Here is a 24,560-nt window from a genome sequence, read left to right on the forward strand (position 1 = left end):
CCACAGTATTTAATCCAAACATCATTCATTCGGAATCCTTGTGAATTTATCTTTAAGTTCATATTTATGATGAAGAAATATAAACCATCTTGGTATGTTATTATTAATGTAAGTTACAGCTGTGTTACAGCCGTTAGTGCGTGACTTCGTCTCGTAGCCCTTGCCTGCAGTCAAATGACCTAGTGGCCTCATGAGTGGAATGTAATTTTTTTCATCATTTCATAATTAATCAACTTTTTTTTTTCTTTTTTTATCCAGTGTTTCTATGTCAAACAATGTTGTTATATTTCTGTATTCTGTGATGTATATAAAGTGTAATATTGGGATGCAAACTCAAAATGTAATACATTTCAACTCTATCTGACATGGTACATGTCTTTTTTTTAAGCCCTTAACCATGTGTGAGGTGTATACTTTTGTTTCAAAGTAGATTTGTTTAAGAATCAAGAAACACTCTGTGTGACCCTGATTTAGTACACTGCAGTAAAAGGTTATTCAGAGAGATAGTGGAACAGAGACCCTGTGGATAAATGCACGGACGGAACACAACAGAGCAGAGAACATTCAGTCCTGAGAGCTCCAGCACTACACAGATGCATACTGTGCCTCCAAGCTCTCTATCACAAGTCAATGCTACACACTAATCCACATATAAACATGCAGTAAACCATTGTGTGGCCAAGCAGACCTTGGGAGGAAACCTTGGTCTGATAATAGAGGGTACAGTATGTACACCTAATCCCCCACACATAACAAGCCTTGAACGTGTGCTGCAATAAATGCTTTGGTTGCCTTCAACCTGCAACCTTATCCAGCAATCACAATGCAAAGGAAATTACAGATTAACATATTTAACAGTGTCCTAGTTTTCTATCCGTTTTGCCCAGTCTTCCAGTCAGTAATGAGACTGAAACAATGATTGGATAAAATCATACTGTTTTTAACAATAGTCACACCTATTATACTATGCTTCACTGCATAAGCAACAGTTCTGGAGAGACATGTTGACTAAATGTAAACATCTAGCATACAAAGTCTGTTATATATTTCTTAAACTATATGTAATAAGCCTGTAATAAGAAATAGGGATAAATATTCATTTTAGGTCAATTCTAGATTTTCCTTTAATTAAATAGAAATTGTAATTGATATATTATTCTCTCCCGCTTTGTGTGTGTGTGTGTGTGTGTGTGTGTGTGTGTGTGTGTGTGTGTGTGTGTGTGTGTGTGTGTGCGTGCGTGCGTGCGTGCGTGCGTGCGTGCGTGCGTGCGTGTGTGTGTGTGTGTGTGTGTGTGTGTGTGTGTGTGTGTGTGTGTGTGTGTGTGTGTGTGTGTGTGTGTGTGTGTGTGTGTGTGTGTGTGTGTGTGTGAAGAGAGAGTGAGAAAGAAAGAAAAATCATGAAAAGAGTAAATCGGTTATAATAGCATTGGATTACAGCCTTCAATGGATGTAAATTCATCTCACTCGCATAAAAAACATTGACACGTGATAAATGAAGGACTAGAACATGAGCATGAGTTCTAGCCTACATGTATCTGGAAAGAACCATAGAACAGAACTTAATTGCACTGAACACTGATTCTACACATTAGCCAAATTACCGGAATCATATGTTTTAAAAACTGGAATTATTAAAAACATATTGCTTATTATCTACTTTTTCTGAGGCTACAATTGTATATACAACACTAGGCTACAATTGTATATACAACACTAGGCTACAATTGTATATACAACACTAGGCTACAATTGTATATACAACACTAGGCTACAATTGTATACCATGTAACTCAATACTCATTGGTCTCGCTAGATTAAATATGCCCAATAAAGCCATTCAGAAGACAGCAAACCAGTTATCCTATGTCCATACAAGACAAAGAAATAAAGCTGTAACTTACCTATTTATATTTTGTCTTTTGTCTCTTTTGAGTGCTCGTGTGCTGCTTTCGTGCTAACTTCAGCCGGTATATCACCGCTAGCTCTGCAACGCAAGTAAGCACCCTATGCTGCTGATTTCAAACCCGCCCTCTCATAACAAAACAGGGTACTGAATGTTCTGCCGGTAGTTTTTTTACACTCAAACCCCCCGACATTAGTGAAGATCAAAACACGAGTGTGAGCCCTAAGGAGGGGAGAATTGAAATTACACTAGGAAGAAGGCGGAGGGAACTGCGAGGGGGAGGGCGGTTTAGTGGAAAACATACGAACAGGCCTTGGAAAGAAGCCACAAAGTAACACAATGTTCCGGTAGTACTATAGCTGCGCTCTGATGAGGACACACTGTTCTAGCAGACACCCTGACCCTGTAACCCGTTCTGTTCCGAGCGCCGCCGCAGCTCGCGCAGCGCAGCGCAATTACCAAGAACAGCCTGTACAGCAGTGTACTCACTCTGTCCTCGAGAACAGCTCAGCTCCAATAAACGGAACAGTAAGTACACAGATGAACTTTGCGTTTCAGAAGTGTTCAATGCTTTACTGGAGGACAGATAGTTAGGCTACGCCATATTGAATGGAATAATTTATCAAGTAACATACTGGCTGCCTAGGTTAATAATGAGATGTGGAATTAAATGTCATTCAATTTGCTATGTTGGCTAAATTCAATATTTTTGGGGGGTGAATAATATTTACATAGTCATTTTCACATCTTAATCATCATAACAACAAGCAGGCTATTTGGAGCATTGATTGTCAGCCACAATTCATTAGAGTAATCAAGCACATGAGACATTTATTATAAAATTTGACAGATTGAAAATGTATTTGGGGGGTTTCTTTTTAGATTCATTTTATTTTTGTATTTTATACAAAGCAGAATCCAGTCATATATTTAGGCCTCATAATCAAGGGCATTTGTGTAGACCATGTTTTGGACTAATAACAATCAAATGTACCAAAATATGAATAATATATGAACAATATATAACGTTTCTAGTTAGTTTACCTCAGTGCTCCATTCATATAGTCCTATTTTTGTTTCATAAACCAAGATTGGCAGTTTTACCAAGTGTGGTGTAGCCTAATGCACAATATGTTATAGGCCCTAGGCTAAAAACTAGGCCTTTATGCTAGTGTATGTTGTTGATGTTTTTCTTATATTTCAAGGATACACATTGACGCTATCAAATCATGCTCAATGGCTCTCTCAAGGACATGATGTATGTTACTTAAGCTTTCAGGTCACAAAATACCACCAATCCTATACGTTGTCATCAGTAAGGATTACATGTAGTATAACCCTACTGTAATAGCCTATGAAATGGATACAATTACACATTGTAAAACATACATACTACATGCAATGCATTAAATGCTTGTAATGGGCATTTTATTTTTCAAATTAACTATCAACAACATAAGTTCTTAAGCTATTACACTTGAGCAGCCATGAGAATGAATAACATCTATATTTACACTTCCTTCTGTGTTGTACAAGGAGACTGACATATACATCTGTTTTTGGAAGTAGACCAAGTCCTCAATGAGCAGGACAATTCTGTTATGTTAGTTTATGATATATTCCATCAAGTACCTCATAAGTGCCAAGTTGGAAATTGGATCAGTAGATGTCACTGTGTTCCCTGTGTTCTGCACATTAACTTTAGTTCTCGTCAATGAATACCTACTCAATTACATGCAGTATATATATGTATCTATTTCAGGTAGGCCTGTGTGAACAACCTTTCAATACTTGGGGGGATTTAACCTATACAATGCATACAGTGCATTCAGAAAGTACAGAGACACCTTGGCTTATTCCACATTTTTTATGTACAGCATTATTCTAAAATTGATTAAATAGTTGTTTTCCCCTCATCAATCTACACACAATACCCCATAATGACAAAGCAAAAACATAAACCTGAAATATCACATTTACATAAGTATTCAGACCTTTTACTCAGTACTTTGTTGAATCACCGTTGGCAGCGATTACAGCTTTGAGTCTTCTTGGGTATGATGCTACAAGCTTGGCACACCTGTATTTGGGGAGTTTCTCACATTTTTCTCTGCAGATCCTCTCAAGGTCTGTCAGGTTGGATGCACAGTCATTTTCAGGTCTCTCCAGAGATGTTCGATCGGGTTCAATTCCGGGCTCTGGCTGGGACACTCAAGGACATTCAGAGACTTGTCCCGAAGCCACTCCTGCGTTGTCTTGGCTGTGTACTTAGGGTCGTTGTCCTGTTGGATGGTGAACCTTCGCCCCAGTCTGAGGTCCTGAGCACTCTGGAGCAGGTTTTCATCAAGGATCTCTCTGTACTTTTCTCTGTTCATCTTTCCCTCGATCCTGACTAGTCTCCCATTTTTTTGCAGCTGAAAAACTTCCCCACAGCATGATGCTGCCACCACCATGCTTCAACATAGGGATGGTGCCAGGTTTCCTCCAGACGTGACGCTTGTCATTCAGGCCAAAGAGTTCAAACTTGGTTTCATTAGACCAGATAATCTTGTTTCTCATGGTCTGAGAGTCAATACATGCCTTTTGGCAAACTCCAAGCGGGCTGTCATGTGCCTTTTACTAAGGAGTGGCTTCCGTCTGGCCACTCTACCATAAAGGCCTGATTTGTGGAGTGCTGCAGAGATGCTTTTCCTTCTGAAAGGTTCTTCCATCTCCACAGAGGAACTCCAGAGCTCTGTCAGAGTAACCATGTGGTTCTTGGTCACCTTCCTGACCAAGGCCATTCTCCCGCGATTGCTCCGTTTGGCCGGGCAGACAGCTCTAGGAAGAGTCTTGGTACCCTTCCCCAGATCTGTGCCTTGACACAATCCTGTCTCAGAGCTCTACGGACAATTCCTTTGATCTCATGGATTGGTTTTTGCTCTGACATGAACTGTCAAATGCGGAACCTTATATAGACAGGTGTGTGCCTTTCCAAATCATGTCCAATCAATTGAATTTACCACAGGTGGCTTCCAAACAAGTTGTAGAAACATCTCATGGGTGATCAATGGAAAAAGGATGCACCTGAGCTCAATTTCGACACTCATAGCAAAGGGTCTGAATACTTAGGGTACCAGTCAAAAGTTTGGACACATCTACTCCTTCAAGGGTTTTGCTTTATTTGTACTATTTTCTACATTGTAGAATAGTAGTGAAGACATCAAAACTATGAAATAGCAAATATGGAATCATGGAGTAACAAAGTGTTTAACAAATCAAAATACATTTTATATTTGAGATTCTTCAAAGAAGCCACCCTTTTCCTTGATGACACCTAGGCACACCTTTGGCATTCTCTCAACCAGCTTCATGAGGTAGTCACCTAGAATGCAATTCAATGAACAGGTGTCGTCACGCCCTGATCTGTTTCACCTGTTCTTGTGATTGTCTCCAACCCCTCCTGGTGTCGCTTATTTTCCCCAGTGTATTTATCCATGTGTTTCCTGCCTCTTTGTGCCAGTTCGTCTTGTATGATTCCAAATAAACCAGCATTTTTTCCTTTTCCCTGCTTTTTGCATTCTCCTTTTCCTAGTCCTCCCGGTTATGACCCTTGACAGTTTTTCTACTTTGTACCCGCCTGCCTGACCATTCTGCCTGCCTTGACCACGAGAGCCTGTCTGCCACTCTCGACTGTGTTCTGGTTTTGACCTTTTTGCCTGTCCATGACCATTCTCTTGCCTACCCCTTTGGATTAAAAAACATTATAAGACTCCAACCATCTGCCTCCTGTGTCTGAATGTGGGTCTTGCCTTGTGCCTTGTTAAAATTTTATTTGTGGAATTTCTTTCCTTCTTAATGCGTTTGAGCCAGTCAGTTGTGTTGTGACAAGGTAGGGGTTGTATACAGACGATAGACCTATTTGGTAAAAGACCAAGTCCATATTACGGCAAAAACATCTCAAATAAACAAGGAGAAATGACAGTCCATCATTACTTTAAGACATGAACATCAGTCAATCTGGAAAATTTCAAGAACTTTGAAAGTTTCTTCAACTGCAGTCGCAAAAAACATCAAGCGCTCATGAGGACCGCAACAGGAAAGGAAGACCCAGAGTTACCTCTGCTGCAGAGGATAAGTTCATTAGAGTTAACTGCACCTCAGATTGCAGCCCAAATAAATGCAGCCAAATAAATGCAGAGTTCAAGTAATATCTCTGCACAGACACATTTCAACATCAACTGTTCAGAGGAGACTGCGTGAAACAGGCCTTCATGGTCGAATTGCTGCAACCAAAAGTATCTTTGTGTATCTTTGTGAGATGCAGAGTAGGTGAACAGATGATCTCTGCATGTATGATTCCCACCGTGAAGCATGGAGGGGGAGTTATAATGTGGAGGTGCTTTGCTGGTGACACTGTCTGTGATTTATTTCAAATTCAAGGCACACTTAACCAGTATGGCTACAACAGCATTCTGCAGCAATACGCCATCCCATCCCAATGGGACTATCACTTGTTTTTCAACAGGACAATGACTCAACACACCTCCAGGCTGTGTAAGGGCTATTTGACCAAGAAGGAGAGTGATTGAGTGCTGCATCAGATATCCTGGCATCCGCATTCACCCGACCTCAACCCAATTGAGATGGTTTGACGGCAGAGAAGGATAAACAGCCAACAAGTGCTCAGCATATGTGGGAACACCTTCAAGACCAGGTAAAGCTGGTTGAGAAAATGCCAAGAGTGTGCAACGCTGTCATCAAGGCAATGGGTGACTGTTTTGAAGGATCTAAATTATAAAATATATTTTTATTTGTTGAACACGTTTTTGGTTACTACATGATTCCATATGTGTTATTTTATAGTTTTGATGTCTTCACTATTATTCTACAATGTAGAAAATAGCAAACATAAAGAAAAACCTTGAATGAGTAGGTGTGTTCAAACTTTTGACGGGTACTGTATGTAAATAATGTATTTCTGTTGTTTATTTTGAATAGATTTATTTTTTAATTCTACATTCTACATAAATTCTACAAGATTCACAAATTATGAAGGTGATATATACCTTTAAATCACACCTGATATTTTTATGTTTATTTGGATTATATAGCCTAGTTGAGAAACACCTGACATGATATACACTATAATTTACCTACATGACATACATGCAGTATAAACTAGCAACAAATGTCCTCTGCCAGTTACAGTTGAATCACAGGTCATTCTGTAGTTCCTCAAACAGCCTACTGATTTCACTTCTAATAATGTATTGGAGTTCTCTCTGGTTATGGGCTCTATTCTGTGGGTTTTCCTAAAAGATAGTGTAAGGCAATTCATCTATAAGACATATGTTTTTAAAACATTGGTTAAGACATGTTGTTATAATACTTGAGGAACATAGTGATTGATTCTCATTTTTCCATATTAGACTGATATTTTGTTGATCCCTAGAGTCCTGCTTATCAGCATTTAGGCTAATTGGAACAATGATGAGGAGGTTAGCCCAAAAACATACGTTTAGGCTATGGCCTACGCCTTATAGACCTAGGCCTCAGTATGGATGAAATATAAAGGCTAAATATAGGTCAAATATATAAGCTACAGTGCCTTGCAAAATTATTAATTCCCCTTGGCGTTTTTCCTATTTTGTTGCATTACAACCTGTAATTTAAATCATTTTTATTTGGATTTCATGTAAATGGACATACACAAAATAGTCCAAATTGGTGAAGTGAAATGAAAAAAACAACTTCTTTCAACAACAAAAAAGAAGGAAAAAAAGAAAAGTGGTGCGTGCATGTGTATTCACCCCTTTGCTATGAAGCCACTAAATAAGTTCTGGTGCAACCAATTACCTTCAGAAGTCACATAATTAGTTAAATAAAGTCCACCTGTGTGCAATCTAAGTGGTCACATGATCTGAGGAGGACCTGCGGTACAATAGGCCTACAAGCCCTCATTCCAGTCTCTCTCAGCCTATTGCAGACAGTCAGCACTGATGGAGGGATTGTGCGTTCCTGGTGTAACTCTGGCAGTTGTTGTTGCCATCCTGTACCTGTCCCGCGGGTGTGATGTTCGGACGTACAGATCCTGTGCATGTGTTGTTACACGTGGTCTGCCGCTGCAAGGACGATCAGCTGTCCGTCCTGTCTCCCTGTAGAGCTGTCTAATGCATCTCACAGTACAGACATTTAAGACATTTAAGTCATTTAGCAGACGCTCTTATCCAGAGCGACTTACAAATTGGTGCATTCACCTTATGACATCCAGTGGAACAGTCACTTTACAATAGTGCATCTAAATCTTAAAGGGGGGGGGGGTGAGAAGGATTACTTATCCTATCCTAGGTATTCCTTAAAGAGGACATTGCAATTTATTGCCCTGGCCACATCTGCAGTCCTCATGCCTCCTTGCAGCATGCCTAAGCATGCACGTTCACGCAGATGAGCAGGTACCCTGGGCATCTTTCTTTTGGTGTTTTTCAGAGTCAGGAGAAAGTGAGTCTCCAGCTTCAGTGATTTTTGCAGATTGTTCCAGTCATTGGCAGCAGAGAACTGGAAGGAAAGGCAGCCAAAGGAAGAATTGGCTTTGGGGGTGACCAATGAGATATACCTGCTGGAGCGCGTGCTACGGATGGGTGCTGCTATGGTGACCAGTGAGCTGAGATAAGGCGGGGCTTTACCTAGCAGAGACTTGTAGATGACCTGGAGCCAGTGGGTTTGGCGGCGAGTATGAAGCGAGGGCCAGCCAACGAGAGTGTACAGGTCGCAGTGGTGGGTAGTATATGGGGCTTTGGTGACAAAACAGATGGCACTGTGATAAACTGCATCCACTTTGTTGAGTAGAGCGTTTGAGGCTGTTTTGTAAATGACATCGCCAAAGTCGAGGATCAGTAGGCTGGTCAGTTTTACGAGGGTATGTTTGGCAGCATGAGTGAAGAATACTTTGTTGCGAAATAGGAAGCTGATTCTAGATGTATTAAAGAAGGCCTGGAGATGCTTAATGCGAGTCTGGAAGGAAAGTTTACAGTCTAACCAGACATCTAGGTATTTGTAGTTGTCCACATATTCTAAGTCAGAACCGTCCAGAGTAGTGATGCTGGACGGGCGGGCAGGTGCGGGCAGCGATCGGTTGAATAGCATGCATTTAGTTTTACTTGCATTTAAGAGCAATTGGAGGCCATGGAAGAAAAGTTGTATGGTATTGAAGCTCATCTGCAGGTTAGTTAACAGTGTCCAAAGAAGGTCCAGAGGTATACAGAATGGTGTCGTCTGCGTAGAGGTTGATCAGAGAATCACCAGCAGCAAGAGCGACATCATTGATGTATAGAGAGAAGAGAGTCAGAAAGTATGTTCATCTCTAGGAGACATAACGCGCCTCCTTCCTGAGCTGTATGACGGCTGTGTGGTCTCATGGTGTTTATACTTGTGTACTATTGTTTGTACAGATGAACGTGTCACCTTCAGGCATTTGGATATTGCTCCCAAGGTTGAACCAGACTTGTGGAGGTCTACCATTTTTTTATGAGGTCTTGGCTGATTTCTTTTGATTTTCCCATGATGTCAAGCAAAGATGCAATGCGTTTGAAGGTAGTCCTTAAAATACATCCACAGGTACACCTCCAATTGACTCCAATTATGTCAATTAGCCTATCAGAAACTTCTAAAGCCATTACATTATTTTCTGGAAATTTCCAAATTGTTTAAAGGCACAGTCAACTTAGTGTATGTGTCACGCTCGGTGTATAGAGGAGACCAAGGCACAGCGTAGTAAGCGTACATTCTTCTATAATAAAAGAAAGACCTCTGAACAAACTATCAAAACTTTCCATGACGCAGACAGGCAACTAAACATAGACCAAGAACCCACAAAATACCCAAGGAATATGACTACCTAAATATGGTCCCCAATCAGAGACAACGATAAACAGCTGCCACTGATTGAGAACCAATTCAGGCAACCATAGACATATAAACACCTGGACTTACAAAAAACCCTAGACATACAAAAACTAACAAACCACCCTCGTCAAAGCCTGACCTAACCAAAATACTAAAGAAAACAAAGATAACTAAGGTCAGGGCGTGACAGTATGTAAACATCTGACCCACTGGAATTGTGATAGTGAATTATAAGTGAAATAATCGGTCTGTAAACGATTGTTGAACAAATTACACAAAGTAAATGTCCTAACCGACTTGCCAAAAATATAGTTTGTTAACAAGAAATTTGTGGAGTGGTTGAAAAACGAGTTTTAATGACTCCAACCTAAGTGTATGTAAACTTCCGACTTCAACTGTAGGCCTATGGGTTAAGCTACATGATGCATGCGACTATGATTTGCACTGTCTTGTATTTGCATATACTAAATAATATGTGTGAAATTAGTTTTGATTTAGAATGTGCCAGTATCATACACCTGTCAGAACTGGGGTATAAAAAACATGCCTTCTATATGCACTTGAATAGCAAATGGAGGACTATTTTCCCACGGTTAATTTTCATGCTAGCCAGTAGGCTCCTCTATAGGCCTAGCCTATAGAAAGCTCATGGGATCCTCCTCTTTTCGATAGAGGTCATCAAAACTGTTTTCTCACGCAATTGCATAGTATAGCCTATATAAATGTTGCACTTATTTATTACATGCATCAACCAGTTATGAGGAGCTGGCTTTCGCTGCACAACAGGTAATCGATCCTATTCCACTCAAACTCTGAATGCTAGGGCTCTCATGAAGATTTTGATTAGATTTTCGATTGTATTTGCATTGATGTCAGAGTGATCATTGGTGACTGGCCGTTAGCAAGTTTGGTAGGCTACTAATGACCTTCAGAGGCATCAGAGCACAGTTTTGGAGAAGCCTAGTTACCCTGACCGAATGGTCACGTGGAATTTGACTGCGGTCATGACTCCTGACTGCTGGTGTGCAGTAATAAGGTCACCATAACAGCCCTAGCTGTGGCCATCTGGCTAGTATCAATAAGGGCTTTCAACAAAATAGCAACAGACCATAAACTAAGCAACACACACAGACATCCAATTGCCAAACAACGCTACTGCCACCTTCTGGTTTGGAGTATATTAACAAGGCTGAGTGGCTGATGACTTCAGAGGTCTTTGCTCTGTGAACACAAAATAGATTGCCTGCCGACACTTTTCAGAGGTGCTAATACTGTCGGCAGGCAAAAGTTTGACAATCGTATGGGGGATTCTGAGCTATTAAAGAAGGCATGGGTAAGGCCAAAATGTCACAAATATTCCATCTTCAATTCATTATTTCTCAATTATGCTTTAATATATAATATCAAATATATGTTGACAATCCTTCCACCAAAGGATTACATTTAGTGAAAATATTTTTTTATTGTTCTAGTTTCATGAGGAACCACTAGGCTACATGCTATCCTAGAATGAGCACATTCAGGTTTCTGATTAAAAATAAATAAACATTTTGATATCATTTATTATGAGTATTAATCATAATCCATAATCATAATCCATCGCACTATTTCTGCAAGTTTTTCCCATCCATCGTAGTCACTGTCTCTTCATATGTTGGAAAGTAAGTTAATCGAGCATAATCATATTCTGTTGCTCTACTAGGACACATTCAACAATTTACTGGACTAGGTAACATCAGCAAAGCCTAATTCTAAGGGCTATACTTGATCTGTTTCATATCCCTCAGGTAAAAGGAGTCAGGGCATTAGTCAGTCAGTCCAATAAAGTGCTTTATTTCCCCTGTCCTGTTTTTGTTCTGCAATGCCTACTGCTGGTTTAGTTTCCTATGTATCCAGGCTGTATCACAACCGGCGAGTCCCATAGGGCGGCTCACAATTGGCCCATCATTGTCTGGGTTTGGCCGGTGTAGGCCGTCATTGTAAATAAGAATTTGTTCTTAACTGACTTGCCTAGTTAAATAAAGGTTACTAACACTACACCTATACACAAATGGTGACATTGCGCATTGCTCACCAGAACTCATTCCAAAAAATTACTTTGTTCTGGGGTGTTCAGTTGTTTTTTCCTAACACAGCATTTTGTATTTTTTAGTATGTGCAATTGTGAATATATACACTACCGTTCAAAAGTTGAACAATACTTGTTAACTTTTCTATTTATGTTGGTAACCAGTTTATAATAGCAATAAGGCACCTTGTGTAACAGCTCTCATTGGTAGGAGACCAAGGCTCAGCGTGGTAGGTGTACATCTTAACTTTATTGATGACACCAAACAAAATCAAAAAAACAAAAGCGCACAGTTCTGTCAGGCTCAGACACTAAACAGAAAACAAGATCCCACAACCTAATGGTGGGAAAAAGGGCTGCCTAAGTATGATCTCCAATCAGAGACAACGATAGACAGCTGCCTCCTCTGATTGGGAACCACACTCGGCCAAAAACAAAGAAACAGAAGACATAGAATTTCCCACGAGTCACACCCTGACCTAACCAAACATAGAGAAAGATCTCTAAGGTCAGGGCGTGACACCTTGGGGGTTTGTCGTATATGGCCAATATGTCACCACGTTCGTGGTATATTAGGCCTCTGTACACCTATGTAGATATTCCATAAAATATCAGCCGTTTCCAACTACAATAGTCATTTACAACATTAACAATGTCTACACTGTATTTCTGATCAATTTGATGTTATTTTAATGGACAAAAAAATGCTTTTCTTTCAAAAACAAGGAAATGTCTAAGTGACCCCAAACTTTGGATCGGTAGTATATGTATTTATACAAAAGTGTAATTATACTTATTTTTTAGATTTTAAGGAATTATTGTATTATTGCTGAACTATCATTTTGCTTATCTTCCAGAAAAACAGTACTTGTTCTGAAAATAATATATATTCTCCTCCAAACAGACTCTAGAATTCAATGCCACTATTATCAGAAAGAGAGAGAGAGTGTGTCTGTGTGTGCGTGTGTGGGTGTGTGTTGTAACTGCAAGTACGAGGGCGGGTTCATGCAAGGATACCGAGTCATCAGGAAGTGAAACAGAACAGAATGTGCTGCACTAATCTGATTGAAAAACACTGCCCTGAGTGGTCGGAAGAAAAAAATAAGATGTTTTATTTAAGCTAAAAGAGAATTCTGTGTCACAGGCGAAGAATTGCAACAACAACGAAAACAACAAAACATTTGAACCACAGACACAAGACATTTTGTTGGATTTTGTTAGCCCATAGTGTGAGAAAAGTTGCCTAGTGCACTCTCACTCAAACATGAACACCACAACAAAATAAAAGCTGAGCAACATAATGCTCTTTGTTTGTTAGCGAGGCATGTGTGTTATGCAACCCCATACATTTAATCTTCTGTCCTAATCCTTTTTAGCTGTGGACTTTTGGCATCCGGGGGTCAGAGGGGGTGATAGTTGAGGAACATGGAAGTCGTCTGGCTGAACCGCGCTGTGCTCTAATTCACACATTCCGTTAGATATTATCTCAAAGCTTAGAGCTCTGAGCTGGGGGCCAGAGTCAACTACTAAGCCCTGTTTTTTTAATGAATAGGGCAAAGCTAAGCACCATGTTTGTGGTTTAAATAAGTTAGACGGAGGGACCTGGCTGTAGGAGAGGGAGATGAGTGAAAAGAAGAAAGGGAGTATGTTTTATTGGAAGGCAAAGACAGAGTAATGTTTGTAATTAGAAACTAGGTCAAACAGTCTGAACTTAACCAAAGCCTATAGGCTACAAGTGGTGACGCTTGTTGGGATTCCATGAATCCTGATAGTACCACATGATGAAATCGAGAGGGATACTATGGATCTGTCTCCGTCCATATGTTAATACGTCTGTCACAAGTTATATCTAAGACACTGCTGACCCAATTTTGACAAAACTTGGTTGAATGATGCGTCTTGCCATTGAGATTCTGCATTTACAAAATTACACTGATTGGCCCAAGGGGCGTCTATAGTAATCAACTTAAATTCCAGACTTTGAACAAGCGTATCTCCTGTCCCGTTTGAGCTATAGTCATTACATGTTGTACATACAGCAAATAGAGTCCCTCATGAGAAACAACTTTCCCATAAGGACCTATAAACTCTGAACATTAGATTTTCTGCAAAGTTGACCTTTTGTCCCCCACCAAACTTTGAACAAGCATATATCCTGCCCTGTTTTCCCATATTGACGAATCGTGGATGAATGATGCTTCTTGCCATCAACATCCAGCATTTATAAAATTACACTAATTGGATCAAGGGTGGAATTATAGTAACAGCAACACTTGATTGTTTGTTTCTCTCTCTCATTAATCCACCCATCATAAATTTAAATAATTGTCACTAATTGGCTCCATCATTCGTGGGGAATGACATGTTTATGGTTGTCTTGTTCTGTTTTATAGCCATTACATTGTAAGTTTAGAAAGGCCTTTTGGTGTGAGGCTTAGTCCCTCTGAGAAAACATTGCAGTGTTTCCTATGTAAACATTGAATTGCATTCAGGTGTGAAAGTAGATACAATTTATTGCCAGTATGGTACCCACTATGTGTGCACTCACTTGATAGTTTATTGGCCATATACCACAAACCCCCAAGGTACCTTATTGCTATTATAAACAGGTTACCAACATAAATAGAAAAGTTAACAAGTATTGTTGGGTCATACCAGATATATATTGTCTGATATACACATGGCTGAAATGCTGTTTCAGCCAATCAACATCCAGGACCCAAACTACCCGGTTTATCATTTGCATTATCAAATATAATCTTATATTACTGTGTTAAAATAACTGTTCAGTGAAAATCGCACTTTTAAAAATCCATATTCTGTTAACTCATACCCAAATAATGCTGTTGACTCATCTCATACTCGTATTTGTGGCCAAAGCATAAATTGCAGGACCGAGTTTGGGAAACCCTGTCATAAATGCTGGATAAACAATACTAATGTATTCTACATAACATACCCTGTAATAGAAGGAAATCAGTCAATTGTGCTGGCGTGGTTACATGTGGTTGTGAGGCCAGTTGGCCATATTGCCAAATTCCCTAAAATGACGTTGGAGGTGGCTTATGGTAGAGAAATGAACATGCAATTCTCTGGAAACCACTCTGGTGGACATTCCTGCAGTCAGCATACCAATTGCACGGTCCCGTAAAACTTGAGACATCTGTGGCATTGTGTTGTGTGACAAAATGTAGTTTTTTGGTCCCCAGCACAAGGTGTGTTATGATCATGTTGTTTAATCAGCTTCTTTATATGCCACACCTGTCAGGTAGATGGATTACCTTGGTAAATGATAAATGCTTACCAAAATGGATGTAAACAAATTTGTGCACAACATTTTAGAGAAATAAGCTTTTTGTGCATATGGAACATTTATGGGATATTTAATTTCAGCTGATGAAACATGGGACCAAACTTTACATGTCACGTTACAATTTTTGCTCAGTATACATCATTGGTCTCTCTCCACCGCTTTTTATTGAAGAAAAAAATATTTGTTCATGTAGTCATACCAGAGACGGTATAGCCATACTACTCCACTCCAGTAGACGGCGATAGGCTAGGGGTAGAGCACTTTCTTTACTAACCCCAGCAGATATACTTTTGAGGAAATGGGAAAACTCCATTGTGTACGTTGCCCATGCATCCTCAATGGGCTTTATTATGTGTATATATACATAATATGACATTTGAAATGTCTTTATTATTTTGGAACTTCTGTGAGTGTAATGTTTACTGTTCATTTGTATTGTTTATTTCACTTTTGTTTATTACCTACTTCACTTGCTTCGGCAATGTTAACATTTGTTTCCCATGCCAATCAAGCCCTTGAATTGATAGTACATTGTGGGAGACTATGAGGCAAAGAAAGCTCTCCTTCAAGTAGTGAATGGGAGTCAATTGGGCGCTAGCTCGAAAACCCCACATTAGTATGCATTTTGTCAACAAGAAGTACAACATTACACATATTTTCCGACATGTGAGATAATTAACTTGTTCTCTGTACTATCATATAGCTTTGGAATCGTGACAATACGTACTTTTGAGGAAAACATGCAGGTTTCTCGACTCATTCCCTTACATTGAGACGGGATTGCGTGACGATTAGTTTAGAAACCGCGTGACGCAGCATGACAACGTCAACGCGATTGGTCAACAGTCTGCTGGATGAGGTCTTTCTCTAATATTTATGCCACAAACTGGCTAGTAAGATTATTTATTTCCGGTCAACGCCATTTTCGAACGCCTTGTGGACCTCTTCTGCTGCTAGCTGTAATCGGAGACTTTGGCCAGTACATAACTGGTAACATTTCGATTCATGGAACTGGGAATGAAAACAATTTAAGATTTAGTAACATGCACTGTAAAATAGTTTATCTTCAGTTAAATTGAACCGTCAACAAAAGCCAGCTAGATAGCTTGCTAACCCTGATGCGCCTCCACGGCTAATGTAGCTGCTAACTAATGAAACAAACAATGAACATCATTGACTAACTAGAGTGATACAATTAAAAGTTTTTTTTTACTGTCTGTAATTATTAAATGCATGTAACCATGCACTTTTTTTTTTTTAGCAAAGTAGCAAGGTCGAAACCTAATGTTAATATTAGCTAACGTTGGCTAAGCACTATAATTTGTCTGGTACCTAGCTAACTAATCAAGACTCCCTCTTGTTCCAGTTTATTTATTATTTCGTCAGCTCTTCAAAGGAAACCAGGATCCGTCGAGATGGGAGGTAATTAGCTATGATATATGGATTTCATAATATATTAATTAATGTAATTGTGCATGACTGGATCTCATCTAGATTATTTAATTTTCCTCTTTAACCTTTCACTCTCAGAACCTGCTCATCTCAGAGATTGTCCTCTGGATTGCAAGGTGTATGTAGGGAACTTGGGCAACAGTGGAAACAAGACTGAGTTGGAGAGGGCGTTTGGGTACTATGGCCCTTTGCGGAGTGTGTGGGTGGCCAGGAACCCCCCAGGCTTTGCCTTTGTCGAGTTTGAGGATCCCAGAGATGCAACCGATGCTGTGAGAGAACTGGATGGACGGTAGGCCTAAAGGGGATATTCACTTGATTATTTGGGTCAAAGCTCATGACATACAAACATTGAAAGAGTATTCCAGTTTAACTTGTGATTCTGCTATTGCTCCATGTGAACAGGACGCTGTGTGGCTGCAGAGTGAGAGTTGAATTGTCCAATGGGGAGAAACGCTCGAGGAGCCGTGGACCTCCTCCCTCCTGGAGCTGTCGCACTGGACGTGAAGACTACAGCAGCAGGCGCCGTGGGAGCCCGCCTGTCAGACGCCGGTATAATACATCATCTCTCACCTCCACTTATTCTCACCCACTTTTAACATGTAGTCCTACAAGTGTTTATCACCTACCTTGCCAGTCAACCCCAAGCCATCACATCTCCCTCACTTCCAACTGTTTCATATGTACTATAATTTCAATTTAAACACTTGGACCTAACACACAATCTTGCACTGTAGGTTCGTTAGTGCTGTGATACGTTAACTTTTTTTTTTTTTTACTATGGACACAATCAGAGCTGAGAAATGTAAATTTACTCATCACAGGGATTGGGTCCCCTTTTAACAGTGACAATTTAGGTTATTTTTGAAAGGCTTAATTCAGGCATCATTTGTTTAGATCTAGGCAATACATTTTCGAAATTACATTTTTGATAATTGGAACAAATTTCAATGAAGGGGGCACTTGTTTGATTATTTGATTACTATATGGATGTTGGTTTTGTTTCACTTTTCTCAGTTTGATTTTATTCTATCTATATTAATAAAAATAAACCCCGTTGCAGAGTCATCACCATCCCTCTTCTCACCACCCTCTCAGACAGTCAACTAGTCCTCTTACAGCATCATGTGACCACTGACCAGCGCCAGCACCGTGCCCCACCCAATCAGCTTGGCTGGTGCCGTGTCACATGACCCAGGCATGGCCAGTCATGTTCCAGCCTATTGGTTCCTGAGCATGCAGCTCAGCCTCCTCCAACCTTAACCCGATCGGCATCGTCGCAGCCCACCTCACAATTCCGACCAATCAGCGATTTTTAACTCCTTTCCCCAATTATCAACACAACTACCTACAAGCAGCACAGCAGCCCTCGGCTAACCCCAAAAAGGCAGGGAAAATCTACAACTACTGTACCCCCTCCAGCCAACCAACTTCATATCTCCAACACTTGCAACTTGTGGCAAATCCTCTCTGCAAATTCTACCTCCCTCGCCATCAGTCTGGCTTCCTTGCGTCATTTCTATCTTGTGTCCAAACCTGAAAAAATAGTAAGTTCCTTTTCTCCTGCTTTTTGTAGTGTCATGCTTACCACAGGTTTGGTTTTACAGCTGCTTGATGGTATGAAATTGGCGGTCATGGAAATTGTCATTTGAATTTAGTTTTAAACATCAACTTGTGAGTACAATAATAAGAATCTTGAATCCCCCTCCCATAGATCATAAATGAAAAGCTTTTATCCTTAAACTCAAGTTCTGTGGTCTTGGAGCTGCCCTGGTTAGCATGAACTGTATGGGGTCCAATATTGGTAATGTGCCCTATGTCCATCTTTGCAACAAAACAGTACAGTATGTAGCTTAAGTCTGCAGACCTGTACTTAAAAATGTTCTCTCTAATTCATTCTCACTTGGTTTTATAAGAGGTCTCATTTTGACCTCAGTTGGTTGTCCAAGCATTCTGTCCTCTAGCAGGGGTGCAGAGAGGATGTCCTATTCTGATCTGTCTGCAGAAAAAGGCTGTGTGGTATTGTTAAATGATTGGAATGGTGTTTCTTCAGGGATAAGGAATGCCATATTTGATTGGAGGTGATGCCTTTATGCACTGTATTAAATGTTTTTCCTGCTCCATCCACCTCCAGCTCTCCTAGGAGGAGGAGCTTCAGCCGCAGTCACAGCAGGTGAGCCTAAGTGCCTCTTTACCCTAGCCTACAATGTAATCAGTGTTGTAACTAACTATAGTTTTCCTCACAAATATAAATATATCTGTACCCAATAGTAGATCAGTCTAGTACAGATTAGGGTTGTAACAGTACACCAAACCCATGGGGTCACGGTTCTGTTTCGGTAATGCGGAAAAATTAAATGCCAACAGTTTCTGTAGTAAATGTTTATTTAATAATCTACAGTGGTGCTATTTCTTATTTACATGCATGATCATGAGTCCTGTAATGCCTGATGAAAGCACAATCAGGAATACCAACCCAGTACTCACAACTAAAATAAATCACATTTTATTAGTAACATGCGCCGAATACAACAGGGGTAGACTTACAATGAAATTCTTACAGTTGAAGTCGGAAGTTTACATGCACATTATACAACTACATTTAAACTCGGTTTTTCACAATTCCTGACATTTAAGCCTAGTAAAAACAAATCCTGTCTTAGGTCAGTTAGGATCACCACTTAATTTTAAGAATGTGAAATGTTAGAATAATAGTAGTTATTTATTTCAGCTTTTTTCTTTAATCACATTCCCGGTTGGTCAGAAGTTCACATTAACTCAATTAGTATTTGGTAGCATTGCCTTTTAAATTGTTAAATTTGGGTCAAATGTTTCAGGTAGCCTTCCACAAGCTTCCTGCAATACTTTGGGTGAATTTTGGCCCATTCCTCCTGACAGAGCTGGTGTAACTTGAGTCAGGTTTGACGGCATCCTTGCTCGCACACTCTTTCAGTTCTGCCCACAAATGTATTGGATTGAGGTCAGGGCTTTGTGATGGCCACTCCAATACGGTGACTCTGTTATTCTTAAGCCATTTTGCCACAACTTTGGAAGTATGCTTGGGGTCATTGTCCATTTGGAAGACCCATTTGCGACCAAGCTTTAACTTCCTGACTGTTTTGAGATGTTGCCCCAATATATCCACATAATTTTCCTGTCTCATGATGCCATCTATTTTGTGAAGTGCACCAGTCCCTCCTGCAGCAAAGCACCCCCACAACATGATGCTGACGCCCCGTGCTTCATGGTTGGGATGGTGTTCTTCGGCTTGCAAGCCTCACCCTTTTTCCTCCAAACATAACAATGGCCATTATGGCCAGACAGTTCTATTTTTGTTTCATCAGACCAAAGTACGATCTTTTTCCCCACGTGCAGTTGCAAACGGTAGTCAGCCTTTATTGCGGTTTTGGAGCAGTGGCTTCTTCCTTGCTGAGCGACCTTTCAGGTTTTGTCGATATAGGACTCGTTTTACTGTGGATATAGATACTTTTGTACCTGTTTCCTCCAGCATCTTCAAGGTCCTTTGCTGTTGTTCTGGGATTGATTTTGCACTTTTCCTCAAGTCCTCAACTGGCATCTTAATTTAAATAGTACCCGCAGAACACCAGTCTCAACAGTGAAGTGGTGACCCCGGGATGCTGACATTCTAGGCAGAGTTGCAAAGAAAAAGCCATATCTCAGACTGGCCAATAAAAATACAATATTAAGATGGGCAAAAAAACAGACACTGGACAGAGGAACTGGCCTAGAAGGCCAGCATCCCAACGTCACCTCTTCACTGTTGACGTTGAGACTGGTGTTTTGCGGATACAATTTATAATAAAGCTGCCAGTTGAGGACGTGAGAGGCATCTTTCTCAAACTAGACACTCTAATGTACTTGTCCTCTTTCTCAGTTGTGCACCGGGGCCTCCCACTATTCTGGTTAGACAGTTTGCGGTGTTCTTTGAAGGGAATAGCACACAGCGCTGTACGAGATCTTCAGTTTCTTGGCAATTTCTCACATGAAATATCCTTAATTTCTCAGAAGAATAGACTGACAAGTTTTAAAATATATATCTTTCACCAGGTAGGTCAGTTGAACAAGTTCTCATTTACAGTTTTAGAAGAAAGTTATTTGTTTCTGGCCATTTTGAGCCAGTAATCGAACCCACAAATGCTGATTCTCCAGATACTCAACTAGTATAAAGGCCAGTTTTATTGCTTCTTTAATCAGCACAACAGTTTTCAGCTGTGCTGACAGAATTGCAAATGGGTTTTCTAATGATCGATTAGCCTTTTAAAAAGATCAACTTGGATTAGCTAATGGGCCTCTACGCCTATGTAGATATTCCATAAAAAATCTGTTTCCAGCTACAATAGTCATTTACAGCATTAGAAATACAGTATAGATCATTGTGAAAAATGTTATTTTTTTAAATAAAGGTTAAAGTGATTATGCATAGATGAGAGTTGCAGTGGTGTTAAAGGGGGGGAATGCAAATAGTCTGGGTAGCTATTTGATTAGCTGTTCAGGAGTCTTATTGCTTGGGGGTAGAAGCTGTTTAGAAGCCTCTTGAACCTAGCCATGGTGTTCCGGTACCGCTTGCTGTGCAGTCTATGACTAGGGTGGCTGGAGTCTTTGACCATTTTTAGGGCCTTCCTCTGATACCGCCTGCTGTAGATGTTCTGGATGGCAGGAAGCTTGGCTCCAGTGATGAACTGGGCCGTACGCACTACCCTCTGTAGTGCCTTGCGGTCGGAGGCCGAGCAGTTGCCATACCAATCAGTGATGCAACCAGTCAGGATGCTCTCGATGGTGCAGCTATAGAACCTTTTTAGTATCTGAGGACCCATGCCAAATCTTTTCAGTCTCCTGGAAGGGAATAGGTTCTTCACGACTGTCTTGGTGTGCTTGGACCATGTTAGTTTGTTTATGTGGATACAAAGGAACTTGACGCTCTCAACCTGCTCCACTACAGCCCTGTTGATGAGTTGGTGTGTGCTCGGTCCTCCTTTTCCTGTAGTCCACAATCATCTAATATTATCTTGATCACGTAGCGGGAGAGGTTGTTGTCTTGGAACCACACGACCAGGTCTCTGACCACCTCCCTATAAGGCTCTCGTTGTTGTCGGTAATTAGGCCTACCGCTGTTGCCATCGGAAAACTTAATGGTGTTTGAGTCATGCCTGGCTGTGTGGTTTTGGGTGTACAGGGCGTATAGGAAGGGACTGAGCACGCACCCCTGAGTGGCCCCTGTGGTGAGGATCAGCGTGGCAGATGTGGTGTTGCCTACCCTTACCACCTGGGGGTGGCCCGTCAGGAAGTCTAGGATCCAGTTGCAGAGGGAGGTGTTTAGTCTTAAGGTCCTTAGCTTATTGTTGCGCTTTGAGGGTACTGTGGTGTTGAATGCTGAGCTGTAGTCAATCAATAGCATTCTAACATAGGTGTTCCTTTTGTATCCACACTGCCCTTTCCCACCTGGACAATCTCTGTTGCACTCATCTGTGGATCTGTTGGGGTAGTATGCAAATTGGAGTGGGTTTTTGGGATAATGGTGTTGATGTGAGCCATGACTAGCCTTTCAAAGCACTTCAATGCTACTGACGTGAGTGCTACGGGCCGGTAGTCATTTAGGCAGGTTACCTTAGTGTTCTTTGGCACAAGGACTATTGATGGTCTGCTTAAAACATGTTGGTATTAGACTCGGACAGGGAGAGGTTGAAAATATCAGTGAAGACACTTGCCAGTTGGTCAGCGCATGCTCGCAGTACACGTCCTGGTAATCCGTCTGGCCTTATCCAATTACGATCTTGTCTCATTGCTGCAATTCCCCAACGGGCTCAGGAGAGACGACGGTCGAACCATGCGTTCTCTGAAACATGGCCCGCCAAACCGCGCTTAACACATGCTTGCTTAACCCGGAAGCCAGCTGCCCCAATGTGTCGCAGAAAATACAGTTCAGCTGATGACTGAAGTCAGCCTAGAGGCACCCGGCCCACCACAAGGAGTCGCTAGAGCGCAATGAGCCAAGTAATGCCAAACCCTCCCCTAACCCGGACGACGCTGGGCAATTGTGTGCTGCCCTATTGGACTCACGGTTGTGTCATCCTGGGATCAAACCCAGGTCTGTAATGACGCTTCAAGTACTGCGATGCAGTGCCTTATACTGCTACGCAGCTTGGGAAGCCCTGTAGGGTCTAGTTAATGTAAGCCATAGATATTTACTCGAGGTGCATAGGCCTACAATGCAGTGTTTATTTTCTGTATTCAGGTTGACTGAGCTTCCTCACTACGTGTACGGTTACACCCCTAGTACACATGGCTCACATTGTTGATACTAATTGGGGCTGTCTAGTTTCAAGTGACAGTTCTTCAAATGTAATAATCCTGAGAGATATCTGAATACATGTCAGTACATTGGAAACACTAACTTGTTCTTCTCTAGGTCTCTGTCAAGAGACCGAAGAAGAGAGAGGTCTATCTCCAGAGACAGGAACCATAAACCTTCAAGATCCTTCTCAAGGTCTCGGAGGTAAATGTGTGTGCGTGTTCATTGGCGTGTATTGACATGCGTCTTCCTATATAGGCTTGTATTATTTTAGGCCTATGGATTGTAGTAATACATTGTGCAAGTTATTCTTGTTTCTGACAACTTTATTTTATTTATTTTTCAGCCGCTCCAGGACCGCTCAGAGAAAGTGAGTGTCTGACAGTCTGAACTCAGTCCAAACCTGAGTATGTCTTGTATAGAATCAGGGTCTGGATGAGTGCATTTCATTTTTAAATGATTAACCTTTTTAGATTTGTGTTTAGGTGAGACAGCCATGTCTGTCCATCTATGAAACAACTGTTTTTGAAAGCTGTATAGTTCAAATTACTGTCTTTATTCTACCAAATGTCTCTTTCACTTGTTTAAACATACAGATGACTGACTTACTGTCCAACTACACCTAACACATTGTCCAATAGGGGCAGGGGTTGGTTTTGAACATTCAGTCCAGCCTCAATGTGGGAATAACTACTTGATTTGTTTCTGTTAAACTGTTTGAAGTGATTAAATTAAACATTTGGTAATGTTTCACTGGGCATACATTTTTGCATTTTCGAATGATGTATAATTTTGATTGTGACACTGTTCTTGGATGAGAGAGAAAGCTTTTGTTACACTAACCGTTCTGTCATTAAATTGTTCTTCAAGAGGAAATTTGTCTAACTCAGCTTGAGTACATCCCATTTTAACTTCTGCATATTTAATTGATTCTGACTGATTTGTTGAGCTCTACCCACATTGCAAGTACAGTGCATTTGAAAATGTATTTAGGCCCATTTACTTTCTCCATTTTGTTACTTTACAGCCTTATTCTGAAACTGAGTATTAAAAAAATCTCAATCGACACAATACCCCAAAATGACAAAGCAAAAACAGGGTTTTAGGAATGTTTGCCATTTTTTAATTACTTGGTTGTTGTGCTGCTGGAAGGTGAACCTTCACCCCAGTCTGATGTTCTGAGCGCTCTGGAGCATGTTTTCATCAAGGATCTCTGTACTTTGCGCTTTAATCTTTCCCTCGATCCTGACTAGTCTCCTAGTCCCTGCCACTGAAAAACATCCACACAATATGCTGCCGCCACCCATGGTGCTAGGATTCCTCTAGACCTGGCGCTTAGCATTCAGGCCGTCATGTTCAATCTTGGATTCATCAGACCAGATAATCTTGTTCCTCATGCTCAGTCCTTTAGGTGCCTTTTGGCAAACTCTAAGCAGGCTGTCATGTGCCTTTTTACTGAGTGACTTCTGTCTGGCCACTACCATAAAGGCCTGATTGATGGAGTGCTATGGAGTTGGTTGTCCTTCTGGAAGGTTCTTTCTCCTGAAGAACTCTGGAGCTCTGTCAGTGTGGCCATCAGGTTCTTGGTCACGTCCCTGACCAAGGCCCTTCTCCCGATTTTTTTTTTTTTTTT

At 40.9% G+C, this 24,560-nt stretch overlaps 2 protein-coding genes across 4 annotated transcripts in view; one reads left to right on the forward strand and one right to left on the reverse strand.

Moving 5' to 3' along the window:
- Positions 1–2,265, reverse strand: part of fkbp5 (FKBP prolyl isomerase 5) — a 44,985-nt gene extending 42,720 nt beyond the window's left edge. The window contains exon 1 of the mRNA XM_046341297.1: positions 1,902–2,265. The gene's annotated coding sequence lies outside the window, so the exon portion shown is untranslated. The remainder of the gene's footprint in view (positions 1–1,901) is intronic.
- LOC124029662 (serine/arginine-rich splicing factor 3-like) lies at positions 2,086–23,803 on the forward strand. Of its 3 annotated transcripts, none has more exons than XM_046341306.1 (7): positions 2,086–2,431; positions 16,535–16,590; positions 16,699–16,909; positions 17,023–17,169; positions 18,752–18,790; positions 23,045–23,131; positions 23,274–23,803. In XM_046341306.1, exons 2-7 carry the CDS (start codon positions 16,584–16,586, stop codon positions 23,299–23,301), a joined length of 519 nt encoding a protein of 172 aa, XP_046197262.1. In that variant the 5' UTR covers positions 2,086–2,431; positions 16,535–16,583; the 3' UTR covers positions 23,302–23,803. The 3 variants fall into 3 exon arrangements, 2 of the variants coding, with proteins under 2 accessions (XP_046197262.1, XP_046197257.1); XM_046341301.1 differs by lacking the exon at positions 2,086–2,431 and adding an exon at positions 16,055–16,158; XR_006837820.1 differs by lacking the exons at positions 2,086–2,431; positions 23,274–23,803 and adding an exon at positions 16,055–16,158 and having other exon boundaries at positions 17,681–18,790.
- Positions 23,804–24,560: the final 757 nt, after the last annotated feature.

The sequence above is a fragment of the Oncorhynchus gorbuscha genome, linkage group LG03 (genome assembly GCF_021184085.1).
Source record: "Oncorhynchus gorbuscha isolate QuinsamMale2020 ecotype Even-year linkage group LG03, OgorEven_v1.0, whole genome shotgun sequence".
In the NCBI taxonomy this organism is placed as follows: Eukaryota; Metazoa; Chordata; class Actinopteri; order Salmoniformes; family Salmonidae; genus Oncorhynchus; species Oncorhynchus gorbuscha.